At 44.1% G+C, this 20,588-nt stretch overlaps 1 protein-coding gene across 1 annotated transcript in view; it reads left to right on the forward strand.

Annotated features, from left to right (window-relative positions):
- Nucleotides 1-10,903: 10,903 nt before the first annotated feature.
- PHLPP1 (PH domain and leucine rich repeat protein phosphatase 1) overlaps nucleotides 10,904-20,588 on the forward strand; it is a 211,197-nt gene continuing 201,512 nt past the window's right edge. The window contains exon 1 of the mRNA XM_019490333.2: nucleotides 10,904-12,008. Within this exon, the coding sequence (XP_019345878.2) occupies nucleotides 10,919-12,008 (1,090 nt within the window). The 5' untranslated portion in view covers nucleotides 10,904-10,918. The remainder of the gene's footprint in view (nucleotides 12,009-20,588) is intronic.

Here is a 20,588-nt window from a genome sequence, read left to right on the forward strand (position 1 = left end):
AACAGGGTGAAGAGATGGAAAAAATATTTTGCCAGCTCGATGTAAACACAAGAGTAGGGGAGAAGATGCAGAAGACATTCCAAATCTATGAGAAAAGAAACATTTTTATCATGGTTGTCATGGAGAATTAAGAGTGGGGCAAGAAGAATGCATTTATTTTTTAATTTCTGTTACTATCTGCAATGCCACAGCCCATGCAGCAACAAGAGTTGCTGTCCACAGAGAGGTTGACAAATTTGTGGGGTGGGGGAGAAAACTAGACATTTTGTATTTCAGAAACTAGTGAATCTGTCCCAAAAGAGGGCCACAGAGGGCCACTTGTGCAGATGAGGTGCCCTGTAGCATTGCCAAAGGTTCCATGTGTGATAAGTTTACACCCCAGACTTTAATTTGTTATTGTTTTTTATGCAGGAAGTAGTGCATTAACTAGTTAGCTCAGTAAATTAATCTTTGTGCTACTCAACTGCAAAGTTCAATGGAGGTCTAGCTCAATTCACAAACTGCAAAACCTGCTCCACTTCTCTCACTTCCCCACACACACTAATGCTTCCTGAGAGAATCAAAACTTAAAACATGTACATTTCCTTGGATACAAACATCCATTTCCACCAATTACCTCAAGTCTCAAAATAGGAACACAATGTACCTATGACTGTTTCTTTGACCAGCCAGAGCATATACAGAGGTAACCTCCTGGAGTCTGCGATGTTCACGTAGTGGCTTTACCTCCTGTTCCCAGCCACCCTCCAAAATCTTTCCCTTGTTCTCACACAGTAAAATACAGCAAACACTTACTATGTGAGGCACATCATGATGAATAACTTCCAGTCTTAAGACACTGCCATATCTTCAGTCTTTCACAACCCTGGTCTGCTAACGTTAATGACTGCGCATAAATGACTGAGCTACACTAACCATTTCAGTGTTCATGATTTGGCTATTTTATATGTGTTGTTTAATTGATCTAAATGTGAATATTGTTTTTATGTTGACATATCTTTTAATATGGTGTATATTTGATGTGTCTACGAAATCAAATAGAAATGATTAACTGATGATTTTGCCAGTGATTCTGGGTGTTTACCATAGATGCAACTGGAAGCTAAATGATAGGCATCTTGCACAAATAGGCCAGGTACAGACATTATACTTTTACAGGTATAAGTGATCAGAAACCGGTCTATATGCATAACAGAATAGAAGTTCAGCACACAAAACCAGTCTATACGCATAACAGAACAGAAGCATGGCGCACACAGACTGGTCTGAAAATGGTGGAACATGGTCTAAGATTTGCCACTCCCCCAAGGGCAAATGTGTGTTTTGTTTGAGTCCAATCTAAACTGTGCCACTTACAGAAAACCAGGCAACTTAGATCAATTCTGCCTCTGGCTTTTTGAATGTCTGCACCCAGCAGTGGAAGATGATCAATAAACATATTAAAACTTGTCAAGGGCAGCAGGCAGGCTAATGAGACCCCCACATGGTCCCGGTTACTGGAGTGGGCCTGGTTGCCAGCAGGCCCCAGTTAGGGCATGGCTGTCTGCCTATAACAGCAACAACTCATTCAGCATATGGTAGGTTACTCAACAAAGCAGATACCTGTTTGGCTCTGAGCTTCTGGGGTATGGGTGTGCTTTGGTTCCTGCCTGCTGGCGCCTTTTTCTTTGCTCCAGTCTGGACCTCTGTTGCTGGCTCTTGATCTTGTCTGCTCTTCATCTCCTGCCTTTTGGCTCACTAGTGCCAAGTTCTGACTGCCTGTGTCCTGGCCATACCTCTGACAGTGGAGTAGCTTCCCCAGAATTGTGCAGGTTCTTCTGTGGTTGTGTCCCCAGAGCCCCAAAAGCCTGGCTTAGTTGTGTCCCCAGAATTGTGGAAACCATGAGAACCTGAATCCTAGTATTAAGGCTCCTGGAAGGTCCCTGAGAGAGGGGGATGCTGTGAAGAGTCGGAGTAGTGGGCAAGCTAATTAATCCTCAGTTCAGCTGCCCATGGTTACTTGAGTGTGCCTGGATGACAGTGGTCTAAACTACCACCCCTGGCCCAAGTTATTTTTACAGGAAGGGCCAAAAACCACAGCTCTGTTCAGTTCCTAGTGGGCTCCTCTATAGTAGAAAATTAGGGTTGGAAGGGACCTTGGGAGGTCATCTAGTCCAACCCCCTGCTCAAAGCAAGTGTCTATCCGTCTGGCTCTGGGCTTCTGGTTCCTAGTTCTGGTCTCTGGTTCTTGCCTTCTGGCTCCTTGTTTCTGATTCCAGCTCAGGTCTCTTGTCTCCAGTTTGGACTGCTTTGCTCATATCTTCCTTGCTTGTTTCAGTCTAGATTCCTGCTTCTGGTTCCTGACGCTACCTACTCCTGCTCCCCTAGCTTGTGACTCACTAGCATCAAGTCTTGACTGCCTATGTCCCAGTTGTATCCCTGACATTTCTCCTTCAGATGCATGTACTTTCACATCAACATGTATTCAATGAATATTTCAAATAGGGGAATTTCTGAAAGACGTGCCAGATATCAATGGAGTAGTATATGGTTTTGTATAACAAACCCGTTATTTACAAACTCCCTTTTTAATAATACAATGAGCTGAGTGATTTAGGATGTTTATGGATTCTTTCTTTCCACACAGGAGTATACTAAATGAAACAGCTGACAATGGTGCTGCTGTTGAAAAAACTGCTATACATCCTGGGTCATTCCAAATTTGCCAGTCGTAACTGTTCAGAACAGCCATGTTTAAGTCACTGCCTTGGGTTATGGCTTTTGGAATCCATATGAACACTGTTCTATTTTATTGATGATGAACTTGTACTTCCAGGAGTTAGTTGTAGGACTCTGAACTACAACAAATGTGGTTTTGTTAAAGCAAATGTGTGAAAGATAAAAACAAAAACTGAGAAAAATTAATGATAAGCTTCTGAAAGAGAGACTTTTAGTTTTTTAATATTCAAAGGAAATTAAATACATTTCCTTTAAAAGAAAAATAAAACAGTAGTTCAAGATTGAGAAGTAGATGTCTGGGTAAGGGGATTAGTGAACTCTAACTAAGCTTTCATCTCTGAAGTCTGGATCTGAGATTTGGTTAGTTCAAATTAAAAATAAAATCTTGAATAAGTGTTGCTTTTATTTTAAGGTAATATTTAAAGTGATATTTTGGATTGCTTTGCATTGTATCTAATATACAACTGTAGATAATACCCTGAATAAAGCTGACTCGTTTCCTTAGTTTATTTCTTCAGGTTTTGTTTTCAGCAGTATCACAACTCCTCCTCAGCTGCTGATTGTCTTGAATAAGTGAGAAAATGTATATGACCTGATGTTTAGTTTTTTAAATCTCTGTCTATGCATATGATGTGAAAAAGGATCAGGATCTTCATATTGGTATTGGGAGCAACAGACGTAGTGAAAATGAGTGTGGCCGCCTTATATTTGTTGATGCAAACCTGCTTCCATATACGTATAACACATTGCAGCCTGTGTGTTTTATGAAGAATCACATATTTGTAGTGCAGAGTTCTCAAAAATACAATTGACAATATTTACTATTTGGGGAAATTTTATTGAAAGCAGTATGTTCTAACTATATACGAGAAATTAATCTAAGCCTCAAACTCCCATGCCTGTTGAGAACTGGAAACTTTGCAAGACGGAGGGCCTACATTCTTGGGTTAGAGAGAGACTTGCATTAAGAGTCCCAATAATCAACATTTCTAGGCTAAAACCCTGATAGGAACTCTGCCCAGCCAGCCAAGCCAGATAAATTTATTGACCAGGTTCTCATTCAGAGAGCAAAAAAGAAGTGTTACATATATGACCTAAATCTTTCTTCTGGGATGTAGGGGAACTAGGCTCCACTTTTAGCTTTGTTAGTGACTCAGTAGGTGACCTTGGAAGGAACACTTTATGTCTGTTACTCCATATTTTCCATTTGCAATAGGGAAATAATTTAATAAATTTAATAGACTTTAGGGCTGGAAGGGACCTCATGAGATCATCGGGTTCAGCCCCCTGCCCAAGGGGCAGAAAGTCAGTTGGGGTCAGATCACCCCAGCAAGATAAGCATCCAAGCATTTCTTAAAGGTATCCAGAGTAGGTGCTCACACCACTTCTGGGGGAGTCTATTCCAGACTCTGGAGACTCGGACGGTAAAGAAGTTTTTCCTTATGTCCAGCCTAAAATGGTCTTCCAGCAGTTTGTGACCATTAGACCTTGTCTTTCCTTGGGATGCCCTGACGAACAGACATTCTCCCAGTTTCTGATGCAACCCCCTTATATACTTATAGGTTGCCACCAAGTCACCCCTGAGCCTTTGCTTCTCCCATGCCTCTCACCCTCTCCTTATAAGGCCTAGTCTCTTAACCTCTAAGCATGCACATGGCTCTCCTATGGACTCTACTCTGATTATGTTGCTCCATCCTTCAGTACAGTGCTCAGAAATCTGCAGTAGTATTAAGTACTGTAAATGGCTCAGGGTTTTCTACCTGCAAAAGGTTTTGGATCTGAAAATGTGGATAGATTATCATTAAAACACTTTTATGGGTTTGGAAACAGTACATACCAAACAAAATTTCAGTGTGCACCCCCACACCCTGAAGATATAACTGCAAATATAGTCAGTTACATGATATGTAGCATTTGTGTCCTAGGCCTCAGTTTGGGAAAGCATCCCTATCCCGAAATCATCCTTAAGACTGGACAACTTGAAGTAAAAGTTTATATTTAAATGCAACTTATAAATCAATGTTTTAAATTGAATTAAATTAAATCTCTCCCTCTATAGAGTTGTCTGTCATATTGAATGAAATAGTTTCAATGTTTGTAAAGGTTGCCCATTAGCCAGTTTCAGGAAGAAGATAAGATTTATCTCATCTAGTTCATTGTTTTGGGGACTACGTGCAAAAGGTCCTGACTTCGCTTAAAGTCTTAATTTAAATTTCATCTTTTAGAAATCTTTTACAAAGAGAGCAAATATCCTGAATTCCAAGAGATCAAACCCTGAGGCCTTTTAACCAGGTTGGTAAGAAAAGGGCATTTGCAGTGATATGGAAGTTTCCCAAAGGTAATTTAAAATGCTCAACAAAGGTAAAAGAATCTGTTGAGTAAGATCCGAGCCCAAATTTGGGAGCAACCATATATTGAGTAGGAGGAGCCCGCTGACGGCAACTCGCTCAATAAAAACGGTAACTTGCTGTCCCAATTTGGAGGTGACTATACTTGTAGAACAACGAAGGAAAAATCGCAAGTATAGCCCGGGTCAGACTGATCACCTGAAACTACCCTCTCCGTGAACACGAATCTCTTAGTTCACGCTGAAGCTGCGGAGCACCTGAAAGGGACTGAAGGAAGGGGACTTAGTCCTATCACTGCTGAGGCCAGCCTATTGAATTGTATTGCTGAGCCCATTTCATTGAACCGTACTACTGAGGCCAACCCATTAAATCGTACTACTGAGGAATGAAACCATATTTTGGTATTTGGCTTCTTGGAATTCTAGGATTGTAAGTATAATATGAAAAATAATAGTATTGATTCAAATTTAACTTTTAGTTGTAATGGTAGTTGTTTTTGTAACACTAATTCTTATAGTATTGTTTGGGAAGGAAGTGCATTCGGAGCATTGTTTCTGATATATGTAATTATTGTGTTTTTAATGTCTGTGGTGTTTCTTAAAGCTAAGCAGTGTTATATACGTAGCAAAGAGTTTTAAAATAAAATCGTGTTGTATAAATTAAGTGTGTAATCATTGTGAAATCGTGCAATCAGTTAACTACTCCCCCAGCCAGTGCATCAAAACGAATCAGTAAATTGTGTGGGATTTTCTCTATTCCATAACCCACTAGAGACATTGTCCAACAAAATAAACTGAAAACAGACAAAGCAAATCTTGCTGCTTGCATATTCCCTCAACAATCATAGTTATAACACCACTGCAGCGTTGCTAAAAGTAAACATGGTCATGAGTTTCCCTGAATAAGGGGTAGATTTAAGCAATTCCTTAAAAGCTCTCTTGAAGGAGCCTAACAAGTTCAGGGTGTATCTTCACAACAAACTTACTGTGCCCCATCAGTGATGCCCCTAAGCATGCCACATGATGTAGATTGGCTGCTTAGCCTGCCTCAGGTTTCCCTGTGCCACTGCTACATTGCTTCCAGTTTAGGAGACAGCCTGGAGAAAGCAGTATGGCATGCTCCAGGACACTACTACTTAAAACATGGCCTTAGATGAGCAAAATATGCAGTGAGCATGCGTATACATGCAATCACTGTGACCAAGCCCATGACTTGGGTAAGTGCAGGCACAAATTGCTGGCTCTTTGTCACTTGTATGTGTTCAAAGCCAATTTGCTTTCACAATCATGGCAACTGCACATAGAGATGACAAGAGGAATTGCAAGCTGAACTTAAAAAAAACCCTCAGTCATATCATTATTGATGAAATCCAACATTGCTTTGAAAACAGGCTTTATACAAAGAAAAACATTATGATATTGCTTTATTTGACATGGTTTCCTTGGCTTCTGTTTCAGTGTAAAGCCAACTTGCCTTTTTCTCTGTAGGCAAATTCTCTCTCTGTAGAAAAAATAGGCTACTAAAACACACTTGAAATACACTGGGTCAGTGCTGATGAATATTAAATTCTTCCTTTTCAAACCTTCTCATCTCCAATAGTCTACTTTTTCTTGACCCTTCACAATTCTTTGCAAGTTAACTGGAATCACTTAGATGTCTACCCTTAGTGCTTTACAGGCCTCATTCTTAAACATGTATCCTAATTTAGCAACAGTATCAAAGTTTACTTACAGCAAGAAAACTAGTGGAGAAGTAGACAGAAACACTGGACAGTGCCGCACTTTTGCTGTATATTACTCCCTTCAAAGGTTGCCTTTACTGGCTGAGTGCTGCACTTAACTTTTGTTAATTTGCTTTCTGGATGTGATTCTGGTTACTCAGTTTAGAAATAACTCCAAAGAAGCTTTTGCTTGCAGTTAGTATAGACAAGATTTTTGCAGATTCAGGACAGAGCAACTCATTTACAAATCACTCAGTTCAAAGGGACAGCTATCACCCAGTGAAAATAAATTGTGAACATAATTACTGTTTTCGTTCTATAATTTGGATACCTATTTAATAGAAAATAAAATAATTTTTTAAGATACATTATTTAGGGAAGACCTCTTATGTGTTTTCTCTGTAACACACTTATACAAGATATAAAAGATGATCAAAATAATGAACAAACGTTAAAGACTGCATTATTGTGAAGGGTGAATTTTGATTTCCTTGTTTATAAGTTCACAGGTAAATCTGTACTTTCACGTTGCATTGTTTTTCTGGGCCTTGCTACACATTCAAACTAAAGCTGGATGAAACCAGCTCTAGAGTTGTTACACATTTTCAAGCACTAACTTATAGCTAGTTTGGTCTTTTTATACCTGAATAATCATTTTTATTGTGTGATAATTACTTTACACGTGTGACCAGTTGAGATTTATTGTGTGATTAACCAGTAGATTGCATAATATGTAATGTGTAGCAGGGGCCTTAGGGTTCTTAATAAGGAAGATTCAATTTTGGTCTGCCATCATGCTGATGTTACTTGGTTAACTGCCAAAGGCTATCAATTTAGTGCAGCCTGGGGTGTTTCTAACAAATATTTGGCAAAATGTTTCTTGACACCTTTATAAATCATATTTTAAAAGTATGTTAAAAAGTTAGAGCATAATTTAGCTGATTATTACTTAGCTAAAACTTCACCCGTGAATTCCAGAAGAGGATTGTTTAAGTAAATACCAAAGAACTGTGTCTGTATAGTATTAAAATGAATGCATTTGCTTGGTTAAACTCTATCCAGTCTTTGCAATTGTAATATATATTTTTAAATTCTATTTGGAAAATTGTACAGCTTCACTGTCGCTTCTATCCATTTAAAAAAAAATCAAAGTCTTGTCTCTGTTCATCAAACACACAGAGCAGCTGCACAAGTTTCCTCACAAATTTATGTTTCCCCCTGGCTCTGACCATCCTCAAGGAATAAGAAGCATAGCTCACCCTTTTCATTTTCAGTCCTTGACCTCTTCACCAAAAAAAGAAGCAGGGGTTATTATTTTTTTAATTGCATGGATGAGGTGAACAGACTTCCATATTGCTTCACACCAGCCACTAAGAAGCTATGAACTGGCAATTACTTGTGAACACTGATGAATTTCTAGTGACGTGAAGCATAGATTCCAGTATCAGTGTCCCAGGCCCTATAGTTGCCTTGATCAGCTATTTTTAACAAAGCCCCTGATAAGATTTCAGATTCCTTGGAACCACGGAGTTGGGGACAAAGTCCTAGCATAGGTTTAAAAACTAGCTTAAGCCACGTGAAGGAGAAAGTTGCAGTACATGGCAGCACCAGGGCCCTGGGGTTCCAGCTTGCATTGTGGCCAGGCCCTCTGGACTGAGAGGGTCTCGAGGGGGTAGAGTAGTGACCTTCAACCTTGTTGGACTGGAAGCAGCTGTCGATAGACTCGAGGCACCCCCTGGAAAGCTCCAGCTCTTCCACTTGTTTTTTTGACTACTGAAAAATAAGGGAGCAATTGTGTTGCAAAGACCTCAGGAAGAGCACAGCGGGGTAGAACGCTGGTAACATGACGTGTGCCTACGTGGGATCTCTGGGTTTATCTTGTGAGTCATGTTTGCACACCTAAGAGTGCTAACATCCCCGTGGCACACTTGACAGGATCTGGAGGCAGCTTTGGAAGGATCTGGAGGCACCACAGGGTCCTGCACCCCCTGAGAACCCTGGGCTGGAGGGAGACATGGAAAGGGGAGTTTATCTCAGGGCTGTGTTTGGCTCTTAATCTGGTCCCCAAGGCCTCAGGGCTCTTTAAAGGGGCTGCAGCTGGAAGACTGAAAAATAGGGTTGCGGACTCTATTTGAATCTATTCCGGGAGGTTTCTAGAATGCCAACGTGCCCGCGACACACAACACAAATGTGTCTGCCTGCTTGCATATATCAATTATGGATTACAGTGCGTAGATTTTACGTCAGGAAGGCAAATACACATTACTATTAAATTTAAAAAACCCACTGAACTACTGTATACATTGGACTCAACATTTAATATTTAATGAATGTCCTATCATTTATCTCCCAGGTGACTCTCAGCAGTCCAATTCCTGGGCACTCCAAAGCAATCCTGGAGGGCTGGCAACCCTATGAGGGGAGCGAGCAGAGAGCCCAGCCCCATGGGCCTTGGGATGGAAGTTGGTGGTGGGGGGCAGTGCTGCCAGGTCTTCAATTTGAAATTATTATATTAGAAGCTCAAATGATATTTGCTGAAAAACTATTGTACACTGAAAAAATATACAAATAAGCATGCAAATAAGTCTTATCTACTTTATATTACTCACTGGACCTTACAAAGAGCAATATAGAGTGAGAACTGGGTTGTCAAAGTTGAAACATCTAATAGACAAAAACATAAAAAATTATCAGCATATAGGTTGTAGCCATGTTGGTCTAAAAAGCAGAAGCAGATAAAACTCTTGGACTAGAAGCAGTATCTTTTATTCAAACAAAACTTTGAACCTGAAAGCTTGCAAAGAAAGAAATTCTTTGCTATTTACTTGGTCTAATAAAAGATATCGCCTCTCGCCCAAGAGTTTTGTCTGCCTCAAAAATTATTGCCAAACAAAACTCTCGGGCGAGCGGTGGTTATCTTTTATTAGACCGACTAAATAGTAGCAGAAACATTTCTTTCTTTGCAAGCTTTTGGGTCCAAACACCCTTGTCAGGCTGAGGAGAACTCAAAGATTGTAAAAGTTCTCCCAGGTAGAAAAGACACTTCATTTTGCACAGGGGAGGTAAAGGATGGACATTTTTCCCCTTGGTTCCTCAGAGTCCTTTTGAGGGAGTTGCTCTGTGATCTGTTTGTGTCCATTTCTTACAGCTATATGCCACAACCTATATCCCTCAAAAATGATTGTACATTTTGTTGGTCTAATAAAAGATATCTAGTAAAATAAAATATTGTAAATCTTGATCTAATAAAAAATATCACCTCTGTCCATGAGCCCTGATTGCTTTTTTCCTCTAGACCTGTACAGCTGCAACCTGGACACCATCGTACATTTTGAGTGCTTTTACTATCATTGCTGGTACATTGTACAAGGGTTGAAACGAGTGTACATATACGATAATTATCGTACACCTGGCAACAGATTGGGGTGGGGGCGGGGGCACAGCTCCCTGCAAAGCCAGGACTGCTTTTGAGAAACAAGGTTCTTTGAGTAAATTGGAGATCTTTTATTAGACCAGCTAAAATAGTTGGAAAAGTTCTTCTTTGCAAGTACGAGCACTGTTTGTCAGGCGGAGGAAGCGTCTGCCGTTGGTCTGTGCTCTGCCTGGACGGAACAGAAAAGAAACCAAGGGCTTGTGGGGGGAGGGAGGCTTGCCTCAGACCAGCTCCCACCAACGAAAAGAGTTGGAAAAATTCTTCTTTGCAAGCTTTCGGGTACAAACACCCGTCGTCAGGTGGAGGAAGCGTCCGCCGTTGGTCTGTGCTCTGCCTGGATGGAACAGAAAAGAAACCAAGGGCTTGCGGGGGAGGCGTGCCTCCCTCTCAGACCAGCCCCCGCCAACGAAAAGAAGTTGGAAAAGTTTTTCTTTGCGGGTACAAACACCCTTCGGTCAGGCGAAGGAAGCGTCTGCAGCTGGTCCGCGCTCTGCCCGGACGGAACAGAAAGGAAACCAAGGACTTGGGAGACGGAAAGTGAGAAAGACCTGCCCCTGCTTAAGACCAGCCACGGGATCGGGGGTGTGGGAGGAACGGAAACGCCGCCTCAGCCGGGACGCGGGAAGGAGGTGCCTACATCCCCCAGCGCCCCCCGCCCCGCCCCGCCCCCAACTGCGCATGCGCGCGGCAGAGGGCGGCATGGCGTCACCCCGAGGCGGGGGCCGCTGCATATTCATGAGCCCCCGCGCGAAGGGGGCGGGGCCGGGCGAGGGAGGCGGCCGGGCCCCTAATGGCGCTGGCGACAGCTGGGCAGCGGCGCTGAGGCGCGGAGCGCGGAACGCGGCGACAGCGCAGGAATGTTCGCGGCCGCCTCGTAATCCCCCGGCGGAACGCGGCGGCGCCCGGCCTTCCACGCCCCGCCCCCGCACCCAGGCGCCAGCCGCGGCCATGGAGCCCGCGCGGGAGCAACAGCAGCAGCAGCCGCTGCCGGGCAAAGCCGCCGCCGCCGCCGCGGCTCCGCGCAAGAGGCGAGGGGCGGCCGGGGGCTCGGCGCTGGCGGGCGGCGGCGCCAACTCGCTGCTGCTGCGGCGGGGGCGGCTGAAGAGGAACCTGTCGGCCGCGCCGGCCACCCGCAGCCTGGACAGGAAGGCGGCGGGGCTGAAGCCGGCCCGGCAGCTGCAGCCGCTGCCGGCGCCCGAGCGGGACTGGGTGCGGCGGGACCTGCAGCGGGGCTGCGTGCACGTCTGCGAGCGCCGCAGCGGCGCCGGCCCGCGCCCCGTGCTCTGCACGTTGGACACCACGGCGGCCCAGGTGGCGGCCCGGCTGGGCGGCGGCGGCGGGGCCGTGCGGGTGCCGGGGGAGCCGCGGGGCCGCCGCCCCGCCGGGCCGCGCTCGCTGCCCGGCCCCGAGCTGTACGCCGCGGGGCCGCCGCGCTCCTGCCCCTCGCTGCTGGGCGAGCTGTCGGACAGCGACGGCTTCAGCCTCAGCCCCGGCAGCGCCTCCGGGCGCCTGGACGCCTACAGCAGCGCCGCCTCGTCCGCCTCGTCCTCCTCCTCCGAGGAGCTGGAGGCCGAGGCGCCGCCGCCCCCGCGCCCGGCCGAGCTGCCCGCGCCCGAGGGGGCGCTGTACGTGCAGCTGCACGGCGAGACCAGCCGCCGCCTGGAGGCCCACGAGCGGCCCCTGCAGATCCAGAACGACTACCTCTCGCAGCTCGGCTTCCGCGACCTGTGGCGGGTGCAGGAGGAGGGCCTGGACCCCGAGACCGGCTGCCTCATCCGCTTCTATGCAGGTCAGCGCTACCGCCGGGCGGGGGGGGGGGGAGAGAAGGGGCTGCCAGGTTGACAGACCCCGTGGGTGCCACAGTGCGGGGGGGCAGCACGCAGCCGCCCAAGGAGCGAGGCTGTGGGAAGTGGAGGGTAGACACCTGAAACTTACCTCCTCAGGAGGCTGGTAGAGCCCCGGAGCAGGCCCAGAGTGGTGGTGCCATCTCCATCCTTAGGGGATTTAAGGTTGAAGCCTGGGTTGGGGAGGGTCATGCTTTGAGCTAGGGAGTGGTGGGGGGGTTGGTCTAGATGGCCTCCTGAAGCCCTTTCCCACCCAGATTTTCTGGGGTCTAAAGCACCTTGCGGGAGGAGACCCTTCTGTCAGGGGAGATTGCAAAATGGGAATCCATAGTGTCAAGAGCGTTTTGCCCTGCTGGGGTCTTCCTGGCAACAGAAGAAGGGCTCCATTCTCTTTCCTGACTCTAAAGTGCAGTGAAAACTGCAAAATGCTTTCAAAGGAGCACCTCAAATTTCCTGGGGGTGCTTCAAGGCTTGAGGGCTGCTGCTCTAGGGTCACAGTGTAAATCTGCATGCAGTTACCACTCCCTCCCCCCCTTCCCCAACCTGTGGGCAGACTAGTAATATCCATCTCCAAAAGCCTGTCATCTTTATCTGCCCTACCAGCCTTTTTTTTTTTCCTTTTTATTTCTAAAAGGAAAAATGAAACTTTATTTTATTCCTTGCGCAACAAAACTAGACCCGGGGGGGGGGGAAAGAGCTGGAACTGATTCTGGAGTCAGACTCCAGACACTAGCAGCCTGGAGATGAATTTTTGCAAGGTTGCCTCAAAAAGCCTTCTTTAGCCAAAGGTGGGGCGTTTCTGCTGTGTCCACTAACTACACTGTGAATTTTTGTGATTATCCACCCCCTGCCTCCTTTTTATGAATCTGGGTTTTGTCCATATCCTGCATGATATTTGGGTCCAGAAGGTTAGCTTGCGATGTGTTCCTTTCTATGAGGGCATATTTGACATTTGCCCTTCAGGTTTGAATTGGTTGTAAGGTATTGCGTTCTTGTAGAAGTGCACTTGTCTTTCTCTGTTAGATTCATGACAGAAGTTTGTCTTTCTAATATATGTTTACATAATAGCAATTAGTTTCTTCTTGGTTTAGCAGAGCTGTCTGCTGGATTTGGCTTTGAACCATTTATTTGACTTGCCTTTGGCTCCCTAATTTACAAGTTTAGAGAAATGGGTAGCAAACCACTTTGGTTGGCTTGCACTTGTACAGGTTAGCAGCAGGAGCTTACGACTTGAGCGACTTAGTGACAGCATTTAGTTCTCAGAAATACGTTCGTGTTAATTTGGGAAGCAATTAAGTGTTTATATAGCAGTGGGGTTTTACTGAAGAAAATAAAGTGTAGAAGTATTTTAAATGCAAAATAAGTGGAGGACATATCTATCAAGAATCTTGGTCAGGTGCCCAGATTTCAACACAGGCAGGCAAGGTTCTTTGGGTAAATCTGGTATCTTTTATTAGACTAACTAAAACTTTTTGATGGTCTAATAAAAAATATCAGATTTACCCAAAGAACCTTGTCTGGCTATGTCCTTAGACCAACACACCCAAAATACAACACCGCTCTTGCATTAGAAATTTTGCTCTTGAGACTTGCCATGCAGAAGTTGGGGAGGTGGAGGGGCAGAGGGGATAGAAGTTGTAACAATGTTAATTTTATAACTGCACAGAATTTCATGTTTCTGAGGCTGTTAGTTAAGTTACTTATGTAAAACATGATATAGGGTTGCAGAGTTGCTTTGTATTTCCCCACCCATCTGTTTCCTTAAAGAAAGAAAACTATGCACAGTCCCTGGGAGAACTAAATTTATTTCTCTGTGTAAGTATGTGTGCGTGTGTACTTATAACATGATACTATTGTTAGGTGTTGAGTGAGAATGACATCTACTCTCCATCTTGGCATTACCACTCCAAGACCTGACTACTTTCTTTCTGCTGTGTATTGAAATACAATAGGGAAGCAGCAGCTTTTTGTATCCCAGTGAATGTAAAATAAAGACTTCTGAGGTAGGGGAGAAGATAATAATGCACAAGCTGGTAGTCTCCTGCTTTCTTTAAGTTTCCTTGTTGTCATACTGTAGGGTGGAGTATTATTTAGTTCATGAGTTGACTGGGAGGGGAGGGGTGCAATGAAAAAATCACTAACAGCTCTTGCTGTCAGGTGGTGATGGTGGTCTGAATGTTTTTCAGCTGTGCTAATAGGGGGTGGAATTCAGCAGATGTTCTTGATGGGAATGTTACTTTTATAAATTAATTATTTCCACTCCCACAGTGAAGTGGGAATGTGCAAGCTTGTTTATAAAATGCAGTAGTAACTGTCTGCATTTTTCTTTTTAAGAAGAATTCACACTATGGACATTGAATAAAAGAGTCTTAAATGTACTCAGGAGCCTTTTATTGTGTTCAAATCCATTTGCTATACCTAGTTGATATTATAAAAAGATGTGTATGTATACACATTCCTAAATACATGTATCTTTTTATAATCATATGCATGTGATAAGCATAGAATGCTAGAGTTAAATTTGTAAAGTAATTGTTTATTAGTATAATATACTACATGTCATGAAGATAAAGGATAACAGCTTGTGCAAGCTGAATTTCCTTACTTTAAAAACAATTTAATTTTGTGAAATACTGTTCACAATTGATATTGTGATAGTTTGGGAAGCAGTTAACCTCACTGCTACATAAACACTTAACTGCTTCCCAAACTAATATGATATTTCATAGTTGAATATTGTGAAATAGCATATCATGCATCAGATTGGAAAATACTTTGCATTTGAATTATGCAGCCTCATTTTGACTAGCCTAGCTTTTGGGGGGATTTTGTTCAAGTGTGTCTTAAAAAAAAACAAAAAAACCCACCTCTCGTTTGAAACTCCTGTTTCAGAACACCGTGTTTATGATTAAAGCATGAAATCTCTATCATAGGGCATTTGTAACAGAATGGCTGCCCAAACCAATTCTGAGATGGAGTGCTGGATGACATTTAATTGTAGTAGCTGTATGTAATGGACTTGTGAAAACAGGTGTAATATAAGCAACAGAGGTGAAAAGGCAGTGGGCCAGACCAGCAAAAACTAGCATTTGAGTTGCTGAATTCCTCCTTATTGCTTTTCTGTCCCCTTGCATTACAAGGGCTTGCCCTGAGGGGAGTGGGAAAAGGAGGTACATCTAGGCTGTCACGTGGGATATGCTGGCAGGAATAAGCAGATGTGTTTACAAATGAGCTTTATCAGTATCCTGAGGAATGCTCTAAAATAGTGTATTCTGTCTATCTTTCTACAGGTGATTGTCCCAATGGATGGAAGAGTTCTGTTGCTATGGCCACAGTTTTCTGCAAAATGACTCTTGTAGGCTTTAGGAATTTGGGGTTTGTTTTGCTATAAAGTGGGATAAACTTAGACTGATTTCTATTTCTCTCTCTGTGCTCTACAAATAATGTTTGCCTTTTCCTTCATGTATGTTCATCCCTAGCCATATCTTATCTTTTGGCTTCCTTGATATCCTTAAAACTGTGCATTGCCAGAAACATTTCTGTACAAAGTGAAGTTAAGAAGTAACCTATGGGGTTACCAGGCCAAAATATACTATTCTGTATGTCAAGTAGGCTGCATAATATAGAGGGAACCTGGGGATCATCAAATCTTAAACTGATTCTGCTAATTCTGGAGCATTATAAAATCTGTGTTTTCTAAAACCAAATGCTTAAAAGATGTTTGGAGGAAAGGGGGGAAGCAATTGATTATATTTTATCCCTTTTAAAAATGTTGAAAACTTTTGGTTGGGGGAGGGAAAATATGAGATGGGGTATAGTTTGTTTATAGTCCACCAGTATTCTCTCTCTCTCTCTCTCTCTCTCTCTCTCTCTGTCTCTGCATTTTTCTTTGGAATGATAGCTTTTAGTGAAATCAGTAAAATGAAGACTTGTCATCTAACATTTTCTTTTTTTATAGCAAAATACATTGTGCTAAAGAAAAACTTGATTTCACCTTCCCCCGTCCCTTTCATTTTGTTAGCTCTCTTCTAGTTTACTCATCTCTCTCTTTCTGCATGCTCGTTCCTCATTTTAAGGTAGTTTCACCAGGGTCCTGTGAAAGTTTGACTTGTTCACTGTTATATTTTTTGAGACCTTACACAGCTAAAGTTGTTGGAGTGAAATAGCACTCAAGGGGGCCTGATCCTTCTTCTTTTGACTTTAGTGTGAGCAGGATCAGGTATTAGTGACAAGTCATGCATGTAACTGCATGCTCTGTGGCAGTCTATTTTTAACAAAGACTTCCTTTCCTTAACATTTGAAATATTAAATCTTAATGTAAAAGGATATGGTTAAATAGCTTTCTACTGAGGTAGTCTTCTACTAGATTGTGGACCTTGAAAAGAATTCATAGGGCAGTTATTGTTGGGGCAGTGTAACTGGGAGACCAATTAGATCAGGCTTGCCAAATTATTCCTCAAACCATAAGAGTTGCTGTGATCCAATGTGCTTCTTGAGCACAAATGATATAATATCCCTTATTGCTCTGTAAAAAAAAAAAAAATCTTGTGAAACACAATGTGTCCCAGTAGGCTTGACCGCTTAAAATTTGAATATAGAGAAAAATGTGCTTGTAGTAGAAACGATGTGAAAATTTAGAGACCAGCGTAGGGTTTAGTGTCTTGCTTGAGACTCCAGGTCATAGAAAGTGTAGGAGGGTTGCATTTTAAATTATTTGGGACTTCTTCTTGCACTTTGTAAACCATGTACATCTTGAAATTGATTTTTGCAAAGTTGTTCTACTACAACTAGCATTTTGGGGCCTGCTGAAAGATTGACAGGACTTCTGGCTCTGCTCCATATTGAGCATCACTCAGCCTGCTGGTTTCCAGTGTGGGGGCCCCTATGTTGTTGGTGTCACCAAATGTATCACTTTTCAGTGAGGAGATTTGCCTACAGGTATAATACTGAGAAATGTCAGTTGTAATTAGGAACCTCAATTTCACGCAGAGTTATCAGACTTCATTTGGAAAAAGTGCTGCTTGCTCACATGACCTTTGAGAAAGTTGTGAGAAAAATGGGTTTGGCTTTGTAGTGAAATCCATTTTATACAAAATGTCAATCTTCCTATCCTTGCCTCAGTTTGGGGGAGATTTAAGATATTGGTGTCAAGTGGAATGATTTGATTAGATTAAAAGAACAATCAGGAAGTGATGTAACAATAACCTTTCTAGCTATGTAGTCAGGGAAAGAAGTTTGGACACTTAGGGTGCCTCGATTAATCAAGTCTGCTGGAGTGTGGCAGTTACCACCTGCGCTTCAAAATGGTGGTGTGGCACGTTTTAACTAAAGCTTAGTTGAGCTTTAGACAATGCGCCCCTGCTGCCATTTTGAAGTGCAGGAACACTGATACACAAGATGCTCCAGGCGCTTTAATTATCACCACCCCTTAAAGCAACTCCCTCCTTCCGGAGCACATGTATAAAAGCCCTTAATAACATATGAGAGCTTCCTAGGCATTGTAACTCTGTGGTCCTTCTAGGATAGATTCTCAACCAGGGTGATGAAGCAGCTTGGGGTGCCTACGGATCATTTAAAGGGTGCTGCAAGAAGTGTGAGGAGATTACATAGATAAGGGCATGCTCAGGCTCCAGGTGTGAGCAGCTAAGTCAGGGGTGGGCAAAATACAGCCCACGGGCTGGATCCAGCCCACGAAGCCATTCTATCTGACCTGCTGGACCCCTAAAAAATGTAGAAAATTAATATTCATCTGCCCTTGGTTCCTGTAAAAAAAAAAAAAAATGACAGGTATCAAGGGTAGTAGGACCCAGGGGAAGCCCAGTAGGCTCCCACAACAGTAGGGCCTGCCTGGCCCCGCCCCCCCAGCCGGAAGCCCCAGCTGGGGCAGTGTTTGCTGTTGTTGCCTATGGGCTGCCCAGTGTGTGAGCTCTGGGTGGGTAGCAGCAGCCAACACTGGCCAGTGCTGCAAGCAGGCGGATGGCAGCTGCTGCTGCTGCGCACAGCCCCAACGGGAGAGCCCAGAGCCAGCGGGGCCCAGGCTGACAGTGGGGGCAGGTTACAAGCTGCTGCTGAGCACGGGGGGGAAAAGCGGTCCCTTGCGCTCTCTGTGGCCAGTGCCCCACGCTGTAGCCACTTGCAGCCCACATGGGGCTGCCTGTGCTTGCGCCAGACAGCCCCACTTGGGCTGCGAGTGCCTGCAGCAGGGAGTGCTGGCCACAGGGCAGTCAAGAGGCCACTTTTCCCTGCGTTCAGCACCAGCTTCTTCCCTGCCGGCGAGTAGGGGGTAGGGGCTGTGTGCTGCCCCCTGCCTGTACTGCCGGGCTGGGGGGCACTGGGAGTGAGCAGGTGTGGGAGCCAGCAGGAGCATGGGGCCTGCACTGGTGTCCTGGGGCCAGTGCCAGCAGGGCCCAGAGCAAGGTGGCAGGAGCACAGGGTCCCAGCCGGCAGGGGCTCTATGGAGCCAGGCCAGCTCCCCCTACTCCCTGCTGGTGCAGCCCAGCCCAGCTCCACAGACCCCTGCCAGCCTGGACCCCACCAGTGCTGGCCCTGGGACATTGCTCCCAAGATGGTGACCAGGGAGCAGGGCACCTGTCAAGGGGCGAGGCTACCCATGCAGCCCTCAGTAGTCTGCCAAAACTGGGTAAGCGGCCCTCTGCCTGAAATAATTGCCTGCCTCTGAGCTAAGCAGATAAGTGCAGGCTCAGGCTCTCTGCCTGGCCACTCCCCTGCCTCCACTGTCTGGCCCCTCGGCAAGGAGATAAGCACGGTAATAAATTAATTAGTATTTGATGTTTAGTGCTGCTCAATTCACAGAAGGTGCCTCAAGTCTGAAAAGGTTGAGAACCACTATTCTAGGGTGTGGAATATCTTGAATTGTCTAGACTAAGGTTGATAAATATACGGACCATGGGGCTTCTTCTGGCACCTGATGCTGAATTTTGTCATATGGAGCCCCACTGGGGATGTGTGCTGGTACCAGAGGGGCATGTGATACACCCATCCCCACAATAGTTAATGCTGTACCACTCACCCTGCTGCCAGAGATGGGTATGGTTCTGGCCTGGGGGGCCAAGAGAATTTGTCATCCCTGGTCTAGATCTGTGTGTGTTTAGAGGATGGGCATCACAAAAGAAAAAGATTGCCTTACTTCGTAATAAAGGTAACAAATGACTGCACATAAGCTTTTGTAAGTGTTCTTGCTCCTTTCTTACAAACCCTTAGTCTTAATTAAGTTCAGCAAACAGGGCTGTTTAAAAGTCTCTTCTAGACTTTGAGAAGAGGATCTTTGGATTTTGGAGCACTGTTTGATGTAATGTACATGTAATTATTTTATCTTTTAATACATGCTATTGAGAAGGGGGGGAGGTTGTGGGTTTGAGAATTTAATTAAAAATTTGAGAATCAAGCCCTGTAAAGAGAAGCAAGTTATAGCTGTAAGGTGCTGTGTTCCTTTTTCCCCACTGTCCTCCTACCTTGACATAGGTTTTATTTACATTTTAGTGATTGAAACTAATGTGCCCTATTGATTATGTATCACATGTAGTAGGAAGAAACCTTCATAATCCCTCATCAGTGGGAAGCCAGACTTTATTAATCATTTAGTGTGCTTAAATCAAAACACTTAACTTCTCCAGTGTGGCCAGCATGAGTAAATAGCCATCTCCAACATTTGTTTTTTTGTGGGCAAGTTAGAAGAACAGAATTATTGTTGGTTTGCTGCTCTGGTTCAATGTATTTTGTGAGAGATTTGCATGTGTTTTGTGGTCTGTTGGCTGTTCCCATTCTGTTCAAATGAAGTCAGTGTAAAGTGAGGTTGAGGTTCTAGTGCAGTGGTGCTGACCTGTTGTTATGTGAGGCTCTGCTCAATGCTGATTGGCTCAGGAGTCATTTAAATAGTGTTAATCAGGGAGCCACAACAGCATTCACACCTCTGTGTAAATTGTGGCATATGCTCCAGTTTGAATGAGAGAGAAACTACTGGATATCTGCACAGTCTACCAGGGAAAAATACTTAAAAAACAGTCAATGTATGCAGTGTGTTATTCATGATTGCAGGAAAGACGTATCCAATATATGCAGTAATAGAAGAACAAAAAAACCCAAACCAAAACAAAACAACCTTTTAATAACGTTTTCTGCAAAGAGCCATAAATCACTAGGGCTATATCGTCTATGAAGGCCTTTGAAATGGTGGTGAAGGAGGAAGCATGTTGATAACATTGGAACGCTGATGTAACTTGCATACTTGTTGGTATGTAACAGCTGTAAGTACAATAGGACTTACAGCTCCCAATTCTGGCATATACTTGGCTAGCTTCCATTATTTAAGTGCATTTGAAGTCCAGATATGATAAATCTCACCAGAGATTCCATTCCAACTTAGAATGGAAGTTGGAATGGCTGTGCGTTGAATTCTACTATTGAATGCGGTATTCCATAGTGTCGTCTTTTCCCCCCCATGTTTTTTTCAAGCCTTTCTACGTTCTAAATGTCACTGATACACAGACTGAACATCCTCTGTTTCA

The sequence above is a fragment of the Alligator mississippiensis genome, chromosome 3 (assembly GCF_030867095.1).
Source record: "Alligator mississippiensis isolate rAllMis1 chromosome 3, rAllMis1, whole genome shotgun sequence".
In the NCBI taxonomy this organism is placed as follows: domain Eukaryota; kingdom Metazoa; phylum Chordata; order Crocodylia; family Alligatoridae; genus Alligator; species Alligator mississippiensis.